This window comes from Aulonocara sp. 'chitande type north' Nkhata Bay, linkage group LG23, assembly GCF_057382095.1.
Source record: "Aulonocara sp. 'chitande type north' Nkhata Bay isolate Kocher_YH1m ecotype deep benthic linkage group LG23, A_spYH_male_GT1.1, whole genome shotgun sequence".
In the NCBI taxonomy this organism is placed as follows: domain Eukaryota; kingdom Metazoa; phylum Chordata; class Actinopteri; order Cichliformes; family Cichlidae; genus Aulonocara; species Aulonocara sp. 'chitande type north' Nkhata Bay.
This window is the reverse complement of record NC_141365.1, coordinates 41,406,379-41,423,080: the sequence shown is the minus strand read 5'-3', so window position 1 is coordinate 41,423,080 and position 16,702 is coordinate 41,406,379. Positions and strand designations below refer to the sequence as shown.

Sequence of the window (16,702 nt, the reverse complement as noted above, 5' to 3'; positions counted from 1 at the left end):
CTAAAGTACACAACCATATTATTTATAAAATTTATGAATCAAGTTAGATTAAGTGCATTCAATCTGTTTGGAGGTCCAGGCTTTCATTCCAATCAGCTTGTTGGTCAAAGCAATATTAAAGAGGTTTCTATTTTTTTTCTTTTAGCTATAAAGTCATTTTCATTATGGCTTTCAGTCAAAAACTGCTGTGCTGTGTTTTCAAAAGCAACTGTAATCTGGCATCTCTCCAGTGGCAACGGATGCCCTCTTGGCAAAGAGCACTGCAACGCAGCATGGCCACACGAACCTTGACTTGGCAATTTGGGTCTTAGAGAAAAAGCGTGCTCCATTAATCTTTGAGGATAAAGCGTAAAGCTGAAAGTAGGAGGACACAGCACAAGTGCCATGCATACATTTTAAATGCTATTGGTCAAAACAAGACTTTGTGTCAGTATCACACTCATATAGCTTATTTTATGCCTTCCAGTGATGAAAATCTTTCTACATTACACCAAACAAATTTCTTGTTTAACACAAGCACCAGCCTGAAAAAGGTCAAAAAATGTAAAATTGGTAAAATGAGGACTAGAAAACCACGAAATCTGGCAAAAACTAAAACAAATCATTTTAGTCCCTCCTCCTCCTTTCTGTGCTCTAAAATGACATATCAGATATCAATATCAGACAGGACTCGGTGGTTAGAGTGGATACTGTCACGATCACTTTATTGTAAGGTTGTCAGAAGACTGATATGAATGCAAAATATGCATGGATACGCTTGACACCAACTTTTAATGGAGAGCAGACATTCTACTCCCAATAATCTGCCTAAAAAGGAACAAAAACCACAAAAGCAAAGCTCTCAAAGGAATTAAAAGTCACCACAAAATCAGAGTAAAGAAGCTTAGTCACATTTTTTTTTTTTTCATAAGATAACACAAAGGGGGGGGGCGCTTGCACACTGTGACCAAGTGCTGGACAAAGCAGCAAAGGCCTCAGAGGGAGAAGAATCTCCACCCCGTTTTCACTTGGGGGCTGCTGTGATTATTCAGTGGGTCCGATTTTGAAACCCTACAGACAAACACCTCCTTTCTGTGGATCTGACTGACTGGGAGACCCAAAAAGAGCGAGGGGACAAGCTAAGCTTTGTGAGAGCGGTGAGCAGGTTCTGTCTGGAATTGGACAGCTGCTCTTCTACCAGTTACACCCTCCACCACCTCCTCCTCCTCTAGCGCCTCAGTCCCACTGCACATGCTCACAGGCCACATGCTCGTGCCGTTTTAACATGACAGCCAGGCTGCTGATCGACAGCTGATCAACAGGAAGCTGCAGCAGTAGAGCTCCAGCATTAGCCATGCTTTCGCTAATAGGCAGTTTGGCTTATCTTGTGCAGGCCCCTGCGTCTGTGTGTCGACCGCGAGCTAATCTGACAGCCCACTCTTGTACACGCTCTCCATTCCCCTACAGAGCAGCTCTCGCAAATAGAATTAGTACTGGACACTGAATGGAGAAAGAGATTAAAGAGGACCCAAAAAAAAAAAAATAATAATAATAAAAGAAGAGGGAGACGCACAAATTCTCCATCTCAAAGGTCAAGCTCAAAGCAGTCTGGTGGGAAGACAGCACACATGCATCACACTTCCTTTTACACTGCACAGGGGTGCTTTCAGGTGTGGCTTCACATGCACACAGATGGATCTGCTCTGCGAGCTGAGGCGGGGGCGATCCTGGGAGTGGAGCGTGCTAGGAGATTGAATGCAGGTCAGTGGAGCACTGTGGGCTGTCAGAATGAAATACTCAGCTTAGTGCATGAGGAAAGTGATTTTTTTTTTGGTAGTCTGCATAATGCTAATGGATCTGATTAACCAGCTGCAACTACAACAGCACATGAAGGGTGCTGTGCTGCAGCACAGGCCACTAAAAAACACATCTGTGTCTTCTGAGTCTCGCTGTCCCTCCTTGGAGATGTCTGTCAACAGCAGCAATGTTAATTTTCAGCAGGGAAATGTGACACCAGAGCAGATGGTCCACAGAGAGGGATTCCCATCCACTGAACTGGAAGAAAGTCCGGATTTGAACGGGATATGTTATTTGGTTTTGTTAATTAGAAGAAGGGAAAAAAATGATGGTGCTGCAGACTAGAGTGAGGCCATGAGGATTGTGACACTCCACGCTTGCCTCTCCCCCCACCTACATTTTAGAAAGGCAGGTGATGCATCAGAGCAGATTGACTCACTCACACCCCTACTTCCCAGCTGAACAGTTAACAATAACACCAGACTCTAATCACACCAATGAACTAGAAAGACTTTCTACCATATTAACTGTCCACAATGTGGTGCAATAGCATCTAGAACCCATGCGTGCTTAATGCCACTTTCTTTGTTCCCTGGTTTGATAAGAAGGGGGGGAAGCATAGTGCCGAGCCTCCACTGTGAAAACAGGACAGGCCATGTACTGCGCCTCCAACCAACCTTGTATACTTGTCCATAGGTGCCATTTCCAACTACCTCCACCAGCTCGAATATCCCAGCTGGATCCTGGAAAGAGGGGAAAAAGGCAGAAAGGTGTTTCAATTTAAAGTAATGTCATTTAAAAAAAAAAAAAATCGTCCAAGCAACATTGTGCACTGTGAGCCAGCTGTTGCGTCCTGGTCTCCCCTACATGCCAAACGCATCTCGAACAAAGGAAAAGCAGACACTGGCAACACCTCGCTATGGCTCAGCGGTCATTTTCAATACTTCATCTCTAACAAGGAGAGCAGGCTCAAACTTGCTGCTACTACAAGTCACACTGAACGACGGAGGGTTGAATAAAAATCAAAGCAAACTGAAGAGGAAATATATATATATATATAAATTTAAAACATTTAAAAAAACAACGGCTCGGTTCAGCAGCACTCACCCGCAATGAAGCCAAGTCTATGTCTACTAGACTTTTAGCTGGAGAGTCGTTCGCCATCTTTCAAATAAAAGCCGAGCTTTCCTTCGCCTTCGCAAAAAGTGTCCGCTGAATCATTTGCGGGGACTTCGGGGGATAAATTACAGCAGAGGCCGCCGGGGTCTCCTCTCTCTGGGATCCGCTCCTTAGCAGTAAGCGCTGAGCTCTCGTTACTCCATGTTGAGGTGGCAGCAGCGGACTCCTGCTCGCTCTCCTCTCTCAGTTACTGCCACTGGAGTCAAACGTGACTGGTAACTCTTACTTCCGGCGAGCGCTTTCAAAAATAAAACAACTTTTAAAATCGTTTTGAGAATTCTACTTTTTTTTTCTTTTTGAAAAATATTTAAAATAAAATTTGGAATGCACATACAAATATTACATTATGCTGTAGTATATATTTCTGAATAAAATAAATTCAGAAGAAAAAAAACCGCTCTTTGATTGAAAGAAAATAACGTGCATGATCAGAAAGTGTAAATAAACAACCAAATAATCCTTAACCCTTACTTAGCTTACTTTGTAGGTGCCACTGAGAGCATCTGTGTAAGCTAAAAACCAAAACTATAATAATTCAAAACACAGTGGCTTAGATAAAGACAGGAAACCACACATTACAGTGAGAAAGGAAGAAAATTGATATTTTTCTTCTTTCACATGACCTTATGGCTTATGCATTCTCATAAGACCTTAACCACTGGAGGAGGAAATATTGAGGATTTTAGTGTAGGTGGACGCAGTGATACCACAGTGTAAACACACTGTGTAAAAACATGAGTGCACAGTATCAAAGGAAAAAGTGCTGAGTGAGCAGAGCCTCGTCATCGCGTAATTATGGTTTCATGGTTTCATTTTTTCAACTGAGAGAATTAATAGCATGATCTACGATAATGATTCATAACTCATTTGTTTTTAATTTGAGACATCTGTATTTTTCGTTTATTTAGTATTTTATTTTTTATTGTTATATTTTGTTTGTATATTTTTGTTCATTAAAAACTTTCATTTTATTTTAGAGTTAGAAAAAAAGGGTATTAACCCCTCCTTTTATGGCCCTTTTAACTTGCTAAGCCTTTTTACTTTATCGAGTACTGTGCAAAAGTCTTGACTCATCACTTATTTTAAGAACATTGTGCTTCCAAAGAGATCTTATAATTTTTTAAAGTGGTGTTAAGCAACAGTTCTCTGGGTTTCCGAAAGGTCTTCAATGTGTTTCTTTGGACATTGGCTGCTTTTCTCACTCACTCACTTTCAACCCAGTCCTTGTACTGAAACATTTTCAGAGGAAGAATATGTTTGTTGTTATGTTATCAACTTAACACTGACCTAACTCCGGAAATGAACCAGCGTTGTGTCTACACACAACAGACAAATGGCAAAGCACGCATTTTAAATTGTATCTTCAGGCACTTTGTTGCTAGCAGCCTGTCACAAAAACACATCATTTATTTACATTTTTTTTTTGTTGAATCATGAAAAAATACCAATGATAGATAGCAGAGTATGAGCTCTCACCAAAAAGTTGGCATATCTCTGCATAGTGTGAAGTGTGTTATTAAAACTTGGAGGAAACTGGACAAAGTGGATGGCGGCAGAGAACATAGCAGGGTTAAAATATATATATTTATATATCTGCAGAAGATGATCAGTATCTGAAAGTTGTTTCATTAAGAAATGGGGGAGAAAATTCAACAAAGACCTGACACTGGATGCATCTGGCCCTCCTTGATCCATCTATTGCAGGGATTTCAAACATAAGGCCCAGGGGCCAGAATCAGCCAGGCAAAGACCCCAATTTGGCCCACTGGATATCTTTTGAAAAGGGTGGGCATTTAGGACTTTTGCTGCTTTTCCTACATGTAAAACCTCCCTCATTGCCATTCACAATCTACTAACTTCGTTAAGTGACAAATTTCTATAATTTTACACATTTCTTGTCTCAATTTACACAAAGAGTCATACTGTAAAAATCTGAGAAATAGTGTTAAAGTTGCTCTTCTTTGTCTTATAATAAGGTATTTAATTGATTAAACGCATAGTTAAACGTTTGCACTTGCAGAAATTGGAGTTTTAACAGTTTTACCAGTATGCTTGCGCATGTTTCAATAGATAACTGCATCAAGTTTTTAATTTTTCTAGCAAAACATGAGGAAATGAGAGCTGGCTCAAGACTTTCACACAGCTGTGTAATGTTTGCTAAGGCAATGCTCATTATAAAACCTCTTAAACTGGTTCCTGGAAGTAAACACGTGATGAATGATCACATATCGACCTGCTTTCCAAGGGTGTAATGCTACACTTTAACTTGAAAGTCAGTCACCCACACTTCCGCTGCTCGCCTGCTCTCCCAGCTTTGCCGGAGAGCCGCACAGACACAGGAAGCCGGTCGGCTGCACATAGACAAACAGGGCTGGGCTCTCGGTGCATCAAGCGTGACCACCGAGGTGATATTAAATGAACTCCCCCCCGCTAACCGCCATCAGCCTGCAGGCCCGGTGTTTATGCAGCTCTGCCGCATGAGCAGAAGGACAGGTGGTATAAACAGAGACAGGCAGGGGAGTAGAGCCCCCACCACAGCATCCATATGGACATGCGCGCCTGAGACTTCAGTGTCAATATTGGTAATCATGGGTGTGGCAAGTGAGCAATCTCGGGAGTGATGCTACTGCTGTGTGCGTGTGCAGCACCTAAGTGTACTCCAGGGAGCAGCCTGTAATAAAACAGCTTAATTTCACCATGACTGGAGCCTGCATGCACAACACTGGCTTCTAAGGTGAAATAATGATATAGTGTACAGCCAAATAATGAAGATCAACCAACAGGCTACTCATTGGTCAAAGGAGTGCAAGCAAACCTGCAGTCACTTCACTGATTTAGGTTAACCTCTGCTGTCCATATGAACGAATGTGATTCATATGGTCCACACTTAAACTGCAGCAGTGCTAAATAAACAGATCATATTAAAAAAAAACCCACATACACACAGCGACACTCCTGAGGACTTTTACAACCCTGGATCTCTGTGTGAACACCAGCAGCTGCTGTTACTTGTCACAGCTGCACAATGGAGCGTTCATCTGTTGCTCAAACAAACTTTATCTCCATGGTGGAACGACAGGACCAACCAGTCGGACAGCACGAGGGAGAGATAACCTGGCAGACAAACGTATAACAAACACGCGAGCCACAAAGCTTTGAGGCACTCGGGGTTAATACACTTAACTGAAGCTTATGCTCTGTGTAAATCAACTTAAATCCACCTTGCACAGTGTGAGCTTGGATATTTGACACTGACGATGCAAACTCCTGTCCTTGCCCTGAGCCTCTTTGATGCTTGCATACAGCTATGAAGTATTTGTTTTGCCCTTAAAGCCCTCTGCTTAAATGTCAATTCAACAGACTGGTGTGCTGACATTTAAGTTCAAAGGGTTCAAGGAGGTTTGTGGCTTCTTTCACCAAGCACTCACTTTTAAATACACTGCTGCCCCCCCTGTGGATGTTTGACATTATTGCAGCAACATCAGCTTCAGAGCAGGAGAGAAGATTCAGGGATGCAGCGAAGGAGGAGATGAACAGGGTTGATGAGATGGAGGGAGTGGATAAGCTTGTGGTGACCCCCCCCCCCCAAAATAATCAGCTATTATAATAGTAAAATGCACACCTGAGCAATATTTAAGAAAACAAACATAGAAACACACAACTGACCAGCAAGTTTATTACAAGCCATGTCGTCTTTGTAACACAACCACCTGTCCAAAAGGTCACCCAGAGGTTGCAGAGACGCAGCAGTGTTTGTTTGTTTTTTACAACTGGGACACCTCTTGTGCCACTACTCGGCGGGTTAATAATATTATAAATAGCAACACATAATAGAAATGTTGAATTCCAAAGACAAGGACATTTACATAGTACATTTCTAATTGAAAAAAATAGCCTTTTTAAAAATCTAGTGCCAGTTTCCTTCAACGACCCGAAAGCATTAACAGCTAAATATACATCAGGTGTAATGTAAAGGCTGAAAAACTGGAGTAGTTGGCACAACACAGTCCAGGGCTTCATTTTGATTCCACATTATGATATGTGAGAAACCAAGCGTTTAAACAAAAAAGCTTTCAAAATGTAAAAAAGGAAATTCTGAAATCCACGAGAACACGACTGTCTCATCATTTGATTTATATTCACATCTTTGTGCTCCCGGACACACGCGGTCTACTGCGCCTGTATCTGGCATTACAGGAAGAGGTACTGAAAAGGATGCTGTCTGAAGCATATGGCAACATCCATTAATGAAACAGGCGATCCATACATAACAGCTACGTTACAGGGTTTACCGTCCTGCATCCCTGGCATTACATATAAAAAAAATTACAGAGAACAAATTAATCATAAATATTACAAACGTGTTCTCCACTTGATGTGTACCATACATTTGACCTTGATGCTGACGCTCCCCCTCAGCATCACCAACAAAAACCTAATAGAATCTGTGGTTATTCACTGCTCAGTGTCATTATGGCGACTTCTCACACCCCATCCTGCACCTATGTTTGCTCATCGGTTACATTTTCTATCTGCACAAACACGCTGTTAAACGTCTTAATATTAGGCAGCAGTTTGCATTCATGAGAAAGAATTGACTGTTAATTACAGTCCAACTCACTCGCAGCAAATCAAAGCTGGTTTATATATTTAAAAAACAAACATGTCTTTTAGTCGGTGTTAATTGCCTTAGTTCAGTAGAAAGTCTGGGCTTGGGTAGCCGAACAGATGGAAATCGCCCTGATAGCGTGCGTAGAGGCGCTTGACGTCTCGCTTGCTGATGCCTGAGAAGTAGTGCTCCACCTTGGTCCTGTTATAGCGTGTGATGCCTGGAGGAATGGCAGGGTAGGTCACCAGTGTGTCGATGCCTGCCGCTTTGAGGATGTACGGGGCATCCTGTTCCAGCGTCTCGTGGTGGCCGACCACGCTGTAGTTTATTTTGCATGGCGCACACAGCTCTGCGTACGTCACCCAGTGGATGATGTGCTCGCCAAACTGCCGGTCCATACGCCGGTGGCCTTCCATATCGCCGAGGTAGCGAACAAAGTCTTCGAAGTGGAGACCGGAGGCGACGAGGTCATTGTTGCGGTGAATCTTGCGATATTTCCATATAATGGCCGGAGCTATGTCGTGCTTGTACCACGGCTCGAAGCGGGGGTTCTTCACAAACTTGTCCTTGAATGCAGAGATCAGGCGCTCGAAGGGATCCCTCACAATGAAGAACTTGAAATAGGTGTCTAATCTGTTGAGGTACGAGGCAGATAAACGTTAGCGTAAGCCGCAAACACTATGTGCCAGCATCTTTCAGAAGAAGCAGCGCTGCTTCATTTTTGCTTTTTGATTTAAGGAAGTACGTTTGACTACTTCAACCAGATAAGTCCACATTTATCAATGTAACTACGAGCACACCTGTGATTTATTTCCTGCTGAGTGAGGGACGACAAGCGAGGGAGGCCATTTTTCTCATGGTCATGAACAAGGTTTTCTGGGATCTCCTCCACAGTCTGGAAAGCCCCTGCAAACAACAACAACAACAACAACAACAACAATAATAATAATAATAATAATAATAATTCCTCATCTAAATTAACTACTTCAACAAATAGGCATGAAATTAAAAAGAACAGCACTGCTTTTACCTCCGTCCTGTCCATACTTACCATTGAGTACAATGAGGACCTTCTTCCACTGTGTATTACCCACTTTAGGCGTCTGGCAGAACAGGATCTTGTGTTTGTCACAGACAAAGATCCGGTCGAGGACAAATTTGCTGATGGAGACGTGTGTCAGATTTCTCAGGCTGCTGTTCTTACACACTGTCGAGAGCAGCTCGATTCGCTTCTGGGCGACTGACTGCCAATCTGCCACTGCGGGTACTGCTGTAGGCTGAGAAACATACACAACTTAGAGTTATGTAGAGGAGAGAAAAGGCCAATGGCATGGATTAGTTATAATTAGCAATCAGTAAATAGTCACCTGATCTGATGACTTTGGAGATTGCTTTTCAGGGCTGGACATCCCAATGGGTTTGACCACCACCTTAGTGCCTGGTACTGTCCCGCTCTGACTTCCAGCTCTCTCTCCGTAATCTAAAAAACAAACAAACACATAAATCAAATGGGACTGATCACAATCCCCCCTCCTGGGATTTCCCGCCTGTAGCTATCACCGTAACAGGTCCAGTGGCTTACCATCAACAGCTCTGAAGCTGATGAACTTGCTGAGAAACATCAGGATTAGCAGCACCCAGCCGCAAGCCCCGATGAGCAGCCAGTAGTGCCGCATCGCTTCGCACATCAGCCGACGGCCATGGAAACAGCGAGCGACGCTCCCACCTGAGCACGCACGCACACACACACACACGCACACGCACACACACAGGTAATGGAGATAGGACTTGACTGGCGCTAAAACTAACCTGTTAAATCGTATGTCTTAACGGTGAGCTATCCTACATAACGATTCAAGACAAGTGATAACTACACAGCTCAGGGCTAGCGACCGTGTACGGAGAAAAACTAACGGCAATGCTCTCAGCCTCTGTGTCAGCTCATCTAAATAGTGGTGCTTTCAGGCAGCTAGCTAACTGGTCAGCTAGCTAACCAGCTAGCCACATCTGTCCCTCCCAGACATGAAGCAGACAACTTAAATCGTGCTCGTTTGTTTTCTCGGCTAGACCAGTTTAAATCTCACCGCACAGACACACACACGGCCCAAAATCGAAATCAGCCTCGTAGCTTTACCTTTTTGATAAGTTGTAGTTCTACTTCGCAGCTGCACAAACTCCAGAGAACCCGTTAGACGATCCCATAGAAACGTCTCCGCTGATGCGTCCAGTCCTCTCCACGTCCAACTGCTGACAAAATAATGGAGCTCCCCTTAGCGGCAGCATGGCAGCGCTGCCATGATGATCTGACGTGAGCACACCCGAAACACCACATTTTAATTTATATAATGACGCGAGAGCATAAACAAACTCTTATTAATATATATATATATATATATATTTTTTTTAGGTTAATTACATTATTTTTCCCCAGGTTGTCCATGCTCCATAGTTTCAGAACCACCTGTTATATCAAATATAGAGGAACAGGTCCTTGGAGGTAGCAGAGATGAAGAGGCTACAGTTTACATTGGTAATGACCAGAATCAGAAGTGATTACTAGGGCTGGGCATCGTCACTGATTTCTAGAATCAATTCGATTCCGATTCACAAGGTCCCGAATCGAATCGTGGATCGAATCGATTCGAATCGGGGAAATTTTGCCTCACAGTCAGAAATATTATAATTCTGATCCCTTATCAGTACATATCTATATTTTTTATATCTATAAAAAGAAAGCTGACACTTGTGAGACTTTATCAAAGGTGTAAGCATCACAGCAGATTCCTTTGTGTCAAAGTAACTGAGGATAAAATACAGAAAAACATGAAGGCGGTTTTCCTGGTCTGGGTTTTTATAGCAGATGACCTTAAAAATATTGTGCAGTCAAAAACGAAGTGAAGCAGAGTAAAGTTACAGAGGTTTATTAAAGACACAGCTAAGCATTTTGCAATTTTGCATAATTTTAAAAAGTTTACATTTGTTCAGTATTGAACAGCAGAAATGAGGCTTTCTTGTTGGAAGTAATAAGTAGGGGTGGGTTTTGATTATCATTTAGAGAGAGGGAGAGCTCTACATGAAGTGTGATTTTTATCGTGGTGGAAGCAAAACAGCAAAAGTAAGAGGAAATTCGTGATAATGTTTATGTGAAGCGTAGTTTGGATCGTCTTTGGCTGCTGGTTCAGTCAATATTTTTGCAGAGAGATAAAACCTGCAGCTTCAGAGAATCTAGCGCAAAAAGGGCGTAAACACAAAGCGCCCGCCGACGCTTCGAAATCAGTGAGCCCCGACGGTCATTCTTAGGCGGCATGACCGTGTCCGCATATGTGCCGTCGGGTGAGAAAGGCCGCGGATTCTCACCGATTCGGATGCGTCGGGTCCGCGTTTTGTGCACTCATTTACTGTTTTAGCTGTTTGGTGGTTGTAGAAATTCTGGCGTTTTGGGCAAAATAAATTTATATTTAAAAATCGATTCAGGATTTTAATGAATCGTTATTACGTTATCCAAGCCAGAATCAGTTTTAATCAATAATCAAAACCCACCCCTAGTGATTACATCAGAGGCAAAGCTCAGACTGAGCAGTTTGGAGACAAAGAGAGACAAGACTGAGATTGTTCCATATATCCACGATCCCTTCTGTGCGCCTGTCCAAACAAAGGATGTTGAATGTGGAGCTGCCACGCAGGTGGAAAAGAGAAAGTGCACAGAGGTTCAGGGATGTAATGAAGGACATGAAGATAAGGTGAGATGGAGGCAGATAATCTGCTGTTGTGAAGTCCAAAGGGAGCTGTCAAAAGAACCGTCCTCAAGAGACGACTTGGTTTACTTTGTTGATATCTCTACATTCGAATTAAATCAAATATATTCCACTCCATCAAGCAGGTGGACTCCATTGTTCAGAGAAATTGAACACCTAATTCATTTTCCATTAAATATCATAACAATATTCTTAATAAACACCACCCAGCACGCTCCAATAAATCCAGCCGTTTTTTCCCCCTATAAACTATCAGCACTGTATTGTCATAGTGGTAGCGTTCAATGACCAATCAGGAGCTTTACTATCTAAAAAACCAAATAATAGTAAAGTAATTTTGCTTTACTTGAAAACAGAGGGCATCAAACCCCAAAGACAGTTCTTACTTATACTTAATCTCCTAAGACCCAAACTATTTCATGGCATGCATTTTTAATTTCTCTTTGATTTGGGGGCATATTGGGACACTGATGAGTGTAAAAAACAAAGAATTGACAGATTTTTTTTTTTGCCGATTTTTGTTTGTGACAAAAATGAGATGCACATATATATAATGTCCTCGCAAGTGGATATCGAGCCCTCGTAGAGCAAAATTTAGTATTCTGGTCTAGACAACCCAAAATGTGACGTCCACCTATGTGGACACCAGGTCCTAGGAGGTTAAAAACATCTAATTATAAATAGTTATATTAACAGGGTAAAGATTCATTAAATTTTTGCAAACTTTGACTGTTTTGCTAGCCTAAAATTATCATCGTTAATCCATAACAAATCTCAAATCAAACCTTCAGTTATGAGCGCAAAAAAAAAAAAAAAAAAAAAAAGACAAAAGAAAGAAATGCAAGAGGAAACACTAGATGTCCTTTTATTTCCATTTATTCGACTTGGAGACAACTTTTAGTTTTCATCAACATTGACTGTCTGCAGACCTGTGGGGAAAAGAGAGGACACGATTAAGAAAATGTCATCATTACTTCCACGGGTACCTGAGAGTGAGTGAGAAACATGCTTACCTTTGCATGTGGTGACAGGAACGTATGTGACCAGGGTGTACAGTTTGTTGGGGGAATCCTCGTCCTCGTTACGCTTCCTGGACAGCCGTACGCGTATCCTGTACGGGACGTTCCTGTGACACACGCACGCACACATAAGAACACCAGGAAGCTAAATGATTAGCTGGGACATTACTAACTGCTACAGTCACAGGATGTTGCCACTCTTATTTCATGCAGTTTTAATTCCTGTGTAATCTTAAGCAATGCATCGAGATATTAAATGACAGCAAACCACAACAGTGAAAAACACCTCCCCTCTCTTCTTCTGTTCATATGCTGAGAAACAGACTAGAAAACCTTCAGATATCCTACTTTCAGCACAGACAGAAATATGGTAAATTCGATTTTTCCCACATAGACGTAAGTGAATCACAAATAGCTGAAAGCAATGGAGCCATCAACAAGTTCCCCGACAATCTTGTATTTCTAAGCACAACTTTTGCTCTATGTCCAATAAATCTCAGTTGTGTGCACACAGAAGGCTGACCAACACCTCCACTAGTTCAACTAACCAGTAAAAAAAAAAAAAAAAAGACTGAAAAATGGCAACAGCACACCTGAGCATAGAATTTTAATTGAATGTTTCTTACAGCTTTCTTTGTTTTTTTTTGTACAAACCTAACTTGTTAAAGCACACGCTGACATATAGCAGTTCCTAAAGTCACTGTGGTGACAGGAGCTTACTGACAGCCAGTACTGCACACTTTAACCCTTCATATAAATACGCAGGAAAGTAAAAAATGACTTTAAGGTAAGAATAAACACGGACACAGTGCAAACCACCCATAAAAGCAAATAGGGTGAAGCTGCTGAAATCTGAAGAGGGCACCAGCTCACCTCACACCCTTACTCCACACTGCCTTGTTGAGACGAGTGTCAATGCGGACATCAGGAGTTCCCATTTCCTTCACTGCGAACTTGCGGATCTCCTTGATGGCGCGGGGAGCACGCTTCTTGAAGCTCCTGCAAATGAAAAAGGGACAACTTTAATATGAATACAACAGAAAAGAGCCTGATTAGTATTTCTCAGCATGCCAACACTGGGTGAACAGCAGCACTGAGCGACAGATAACAGTCACTGACAAATTAAATGTATGTGACTTATTCCTATTAGACCTATTCTAGGTAAAATAATTTAAAAATGACCCAGGCTGTCCAAGTGTTAGTGTGATTATTATTATTTTTTAAATGATTTTCATCAAACAAATCAGACACTTTAATTTGGAATTTGAAGATCCGTCCGTTCCCCTGATGTTATCTTCTGTAGAGCACAAAATACTCAAATTCACCCAATCCTCATGTCCCCCTTTTCTTTGTGGCTGAAGGATCTGTCATTTCTCAGACAAGATTAACAGGTAAAGGGTATTTTGGTTTGTGGAAGTTTTTTTTTCAAAAATGAAATTCTTTCATTGATCATTTTCTCCCTTTCACTGTAGATTAGCACTCAGAAGCACTGTCTATTCACTGAACTACCTTTGTCTCTAGCTTTTATGTCATTTTGTTTTTTAATAGAGAGGCATTATTCGTTTTTATGTGCGCTGCTTTATTGTGTGCTCAGGAAAACAAGGGGACCCAATATAATTTGAATTTCTAACGTTGATCCTTCTGTCTTCTCTCATATAACACATTTCATGAATTACTAAAATGCTCAGATTTATGTAAAATAAGTTAAAGGACTGATTGCTTTTAGTGCATCCAAACAAAATGTGCTCATGTGCACAGCCGTCTCACACAACAAAGCCACACTGCAGTCGCTTTAATATATTTTAATCTAATCTTCAATCGGTATTTAAACTGTTGTTAATAACTTACTGAGCTTTCTAACATTATATCATTAACAATAAAAGTCATTTTGAGCCAGGAACAATATTCCTGTCACAAGATAGAAGCAGATCAGCTTTTTGGCAAAGTGATTTTTAGGTATCCGTTGTTGATCTGGGTAAAAACTCTCATTGAGATTAAAAGTGTCTTTTTCAACAGATGTGACCAAGAGGACTGCAGAAACTGCAACAAATACAACATAACAGATCTATAAAGTTGTTTTCAGTGGCCCAAAAGGCCTGGCTTCATAAAAGAGTAAGGTAATTTCTTTATTTATTGTATGACCCCCTTCTTTAATGCAGCTTTATACAGCCTACCACCATAAGCAAATATTTTAAACATACAAACAGATATATCGGAAATCGTTTTTTGGCATAACACCAGCAGTACTTACACTCCATGGATGCGCTTGTGGACATTGATGGTGTACTCTCTGGTCACCACCTCGTTGATGGCTGAACGCCCCTTCTTTTTCTCTCCTTTCTTTGTTGGGGCCATCTAGAAAGAAGGGGGGAAAAGACACGCATACTTAAGTTTGAGTCCGCTTTCAACACAACTTAAGCTCGACACCCGAAGAAAAGCCTGACGCTAGCATACAGCTCGCGCTAGCGTTACTTACTCAAGCCAACATGTAGCTTAAATAAGAAAATTAATGACATAAACGTTACAAGAATAACTGTAGTGCTGGTATTATGTTTGAGCTCTGAGTGACAAACACTCCAGCAGTGTGTGGAGAACATGGACAGCCATGCAGCTAGAAACCGCTCCAGTGCTTCTCCTTCGTCGCTTTAAAGTGTCTTTACAAACATTCAGCAACATCAAAATGGTCACATAACAGCAGATACAGTACTAATAAACATTATTACACGATGGATGAACGTTTCTGTGGCTTTAATAGCATAGGATGGTGCTGGATTGTAGAATTATAGTTTCTGAAAAAATTACTCACCTCGGCTCTTAGCTGAGGCGGAAGTCGGAAGGACTGAGCTAAGGTGGAGGGTTGTGGGTAAAGGAAGCCGGTCCGTTTCGAATGAGGCCCGTTAACAACAAACGTAGAGTTAATGGTTCCTAGCATGAAAAATCCGTATAACTTTAAAGAAGTAGCTTTTATGGAAATTGTTGGCTGTAACATTTGTCTTCTGTCGAGTAATGACTAACAGTTCTTATTAAAGATATCTACGATTCGCATCATATTAGCAAAAGTATTAATCATTGATATGAATAGCTCCTTACTTATCACTGGAAACTCCACTGTAAGAGTCCTGTAACTTTGTCAGCTATTATTACAATACGTTTCTATTAGAACGTTTCTACATTTCAATCGGTCGTGTTTTGAGTGCATTTCAAGAAAATTTTAATACATGTTATGTTTTTCAATACATTTGAAAGCAAACGCACAACACGGTGTTCTTATAATATTCTAACTGTTCCTTACCACATTAACTCTAATACTTTTTCTGTCATCACTTTTGCCGGTAAATTATTATTTCACTCTCAACCTATTTGCACTACTGTTCACATATGTATTAGCTACCATATAGTATTCCCGAGGTGGCTCAGGAAGTAGAGCCGGTGACCGGTCATTGCCCAATCAGAAGGTTGGTGGATTGATCCCTGGCTGCTCCAGTCTGCATGCTTAAGTGCCCTTGGGCATTGAATTACGGGTTCTTCAAAATTGAAGTGTGAATTTAACACTGAAAGCACAGGTGTAGAAAATATGTACGTGGATAACTATGACAAGTCCTTTCAGTGTTTAGTAGAAACGTGCAAGTATCAGTCGCTTTACCATTAATATTTGTTTGTAATCATACTCCCAACTGTTTCTTTCTGTATATATTCCTTGTATGTTGATAATTGTTTTAAGTGTATACCTTTTATATAATTTTTGATGTTTGTGACTCTACACCCAGTTGCTGTTTTCATTGCACCAAGCAGAGTGGCATCAGAATTTTCCTCTGTATGAACAAAGATTTTATGGCTTATCTTAGAACTCCACGTTGAAAAAGCTAAAATGTAATTTTAGCATCTAGAATCCAGTTTTTATTAGTCAAAGTTCGATTGTTATTAATAATTACTATCAGCAATTGAACTGCTGTAGATACCTACAACTCTTCTAACATTTCAGGCATTCTAATTGAAACTTTAGTTAACATCCAAATTCTACTGATATGTCTACTTCTAAGAATCTCAGATATACTAGAAAGGTAAAATTAATTATTAAAATCACAGATGGTGACAAATATGTTTAAATAACTTTAAAAAAATGTATATCTTTGTTTTCAGTATACATATTTTATCAAACATGGTGTTATTTTGCACATGTAAAGAAATGTGAAATTAAACAAATTTTTCCACATAATTAAATTAGTCATAAGACTTCCTCTGTAGACACATATGGAGACAAACTCATAAACCTATCACCCATGAAGTGGTGGTAATTATATGCTAAACTCCAGAACTTACCTCAAAAATTTGTTTGCTTGAAGATTTCATCACGTTTGTCCTTA

At 40.9% G+C, this 16,702-nt stretch overlaps 3 protein-coding genes across 14 annotated transcripts in view; all 3 read right to left on the bottom strand.

The window, feature by feature from the left end:
• The window catches only part of LOC147302454 (mitogen-activated protein kinase kinase kinase kinase 4-like), a 37,106-nt gene extending 33,955 nt beyond the window's left edge, over nt 1-3,151 (bottom strand). For all 12 annotated transcript variants that reach the window (XM_086281654.1, XM_086281661.1, XM_086281656.1 and 9 more), the window contains exons 1-2: nt 2,884-3,151; nt 2,454-2,519 (exon numbers count right to left, since the gene is read on the bottom strand). In XM_086281654.1, the coding sequence (XP_086137780.1) occupies nt 2,454-2,519; nt 2,884-2,940 (123 nt within the window). In that variant the 5' untranslated portion in view covers nt 2,941-3,151. The remainder of the gene's footprint in view (nt 1-2,453; nt 2,520-2,883) is intronic.
• A 3,464-nt stretch (nt 3,152-6,615) lies between these two features.
• Nucleotides 6,616-9,805, bottom strand: chst10 (carbohydrate sulfotransferase 10). Its single transcript, XM_086282619.1, has 6 exons — nt 9,699-9,805; nt 9,147-9,290; nt 8,932-9,044; nt 8,616-8,841; nt 8,365-8,470; nt 6,616-8,197 (listed from the first exon to the last, which is right to left on the bottom strand). Exons 2-6 carry the CDS (start codon nt 9,250-9,252, stop codon nt 7,645-7,647), a joined length of 1,104 nt encoding a protein of 367 aa, XP_086138745.1. The 5' UTR covers nt 9,253-9,290; nt 9,699-9,805; the 3' UTR covers nt 6,616-7,644.
• Nucleotides 9,806-12,158: 2,353 nt separating this feature from the next.
• On the bottom strand, nt 12,159-15,285 carry rpl31 (ribosomal protein L31). Its single transcript, XM_086283414.1, has 5 exons — nt 15,145-15,285; nt 14,590-14,693; nt 13,212-13,337; nt 12,333-12,445; nt 12,159-12,248 (listed from the first exon to the last, which is right to left on the bottom strand). Exons 1-5 carry the CDS (start codon nt 15,268-15,270, stop codon nt 12,217-12,219), a joined length of 501 nt encoding a protein of 166 aa, XP_086139540.1. The 5' UTR covers nt 15,271-15,285; the 3' UTR covers nt 12,159-12,216.
• Between the last annotated feature and the right edge of the window lie 1,417 nt (nt 15,286-16,702).

What these genes read in the sequence shown, in the direction of transcription:
- rpl31 (XM_086283414.1), bottom strand. Translation starts at nt 15,270, where the DNA reads ATGCTAGGAACCATTAACTCTACGTTTGTTGTTAACGGGCCTCATTCG. An exon ending in CACAAGCGCATCCATGGAGT is followed by an intron (nt 13,338 to 14,589) that starts GTAAGTACTGCT and finishes TTTCATTTGCAG; the next exon opens with GAGCTTCAAGAAGCGTGCTC. An exon ending in GTGTGGAGTAAGGGTGTGAG is followed by an intron (nt 12,446 to 13,211) that starts GTGAGCTGGTGC and finishes CGTGTGTCACAG; the next exon opens with GAACGTCCCGTACAGGATAC.
- chst10 (XM_086282619.1), bottom strand. Translation starts at nt 9,252, where the DNA reads ATGTGCGAAGCGATGCGGCACTACTGGCTGCTCATCGGGGCTTGCGGC. An exon ending in CTCCAAAGTCATCAGATCAG is followed by an intron (nt 8,842 to 8,931) that starts GTGACTATTTAC and finishes TATGTTTCTCAG; the next exon opens with CCTACAGCAGTACCCGCAGT. An exon ending in GGTCCTCATTGTACTCAATG is followed by an intron (nt 8,471 to 8,615) that starts GTAAGTATGGAC and finishes TGTTGTTTGCAG; the next exon opens with GGGCTTTCCAGACTGTGGAG.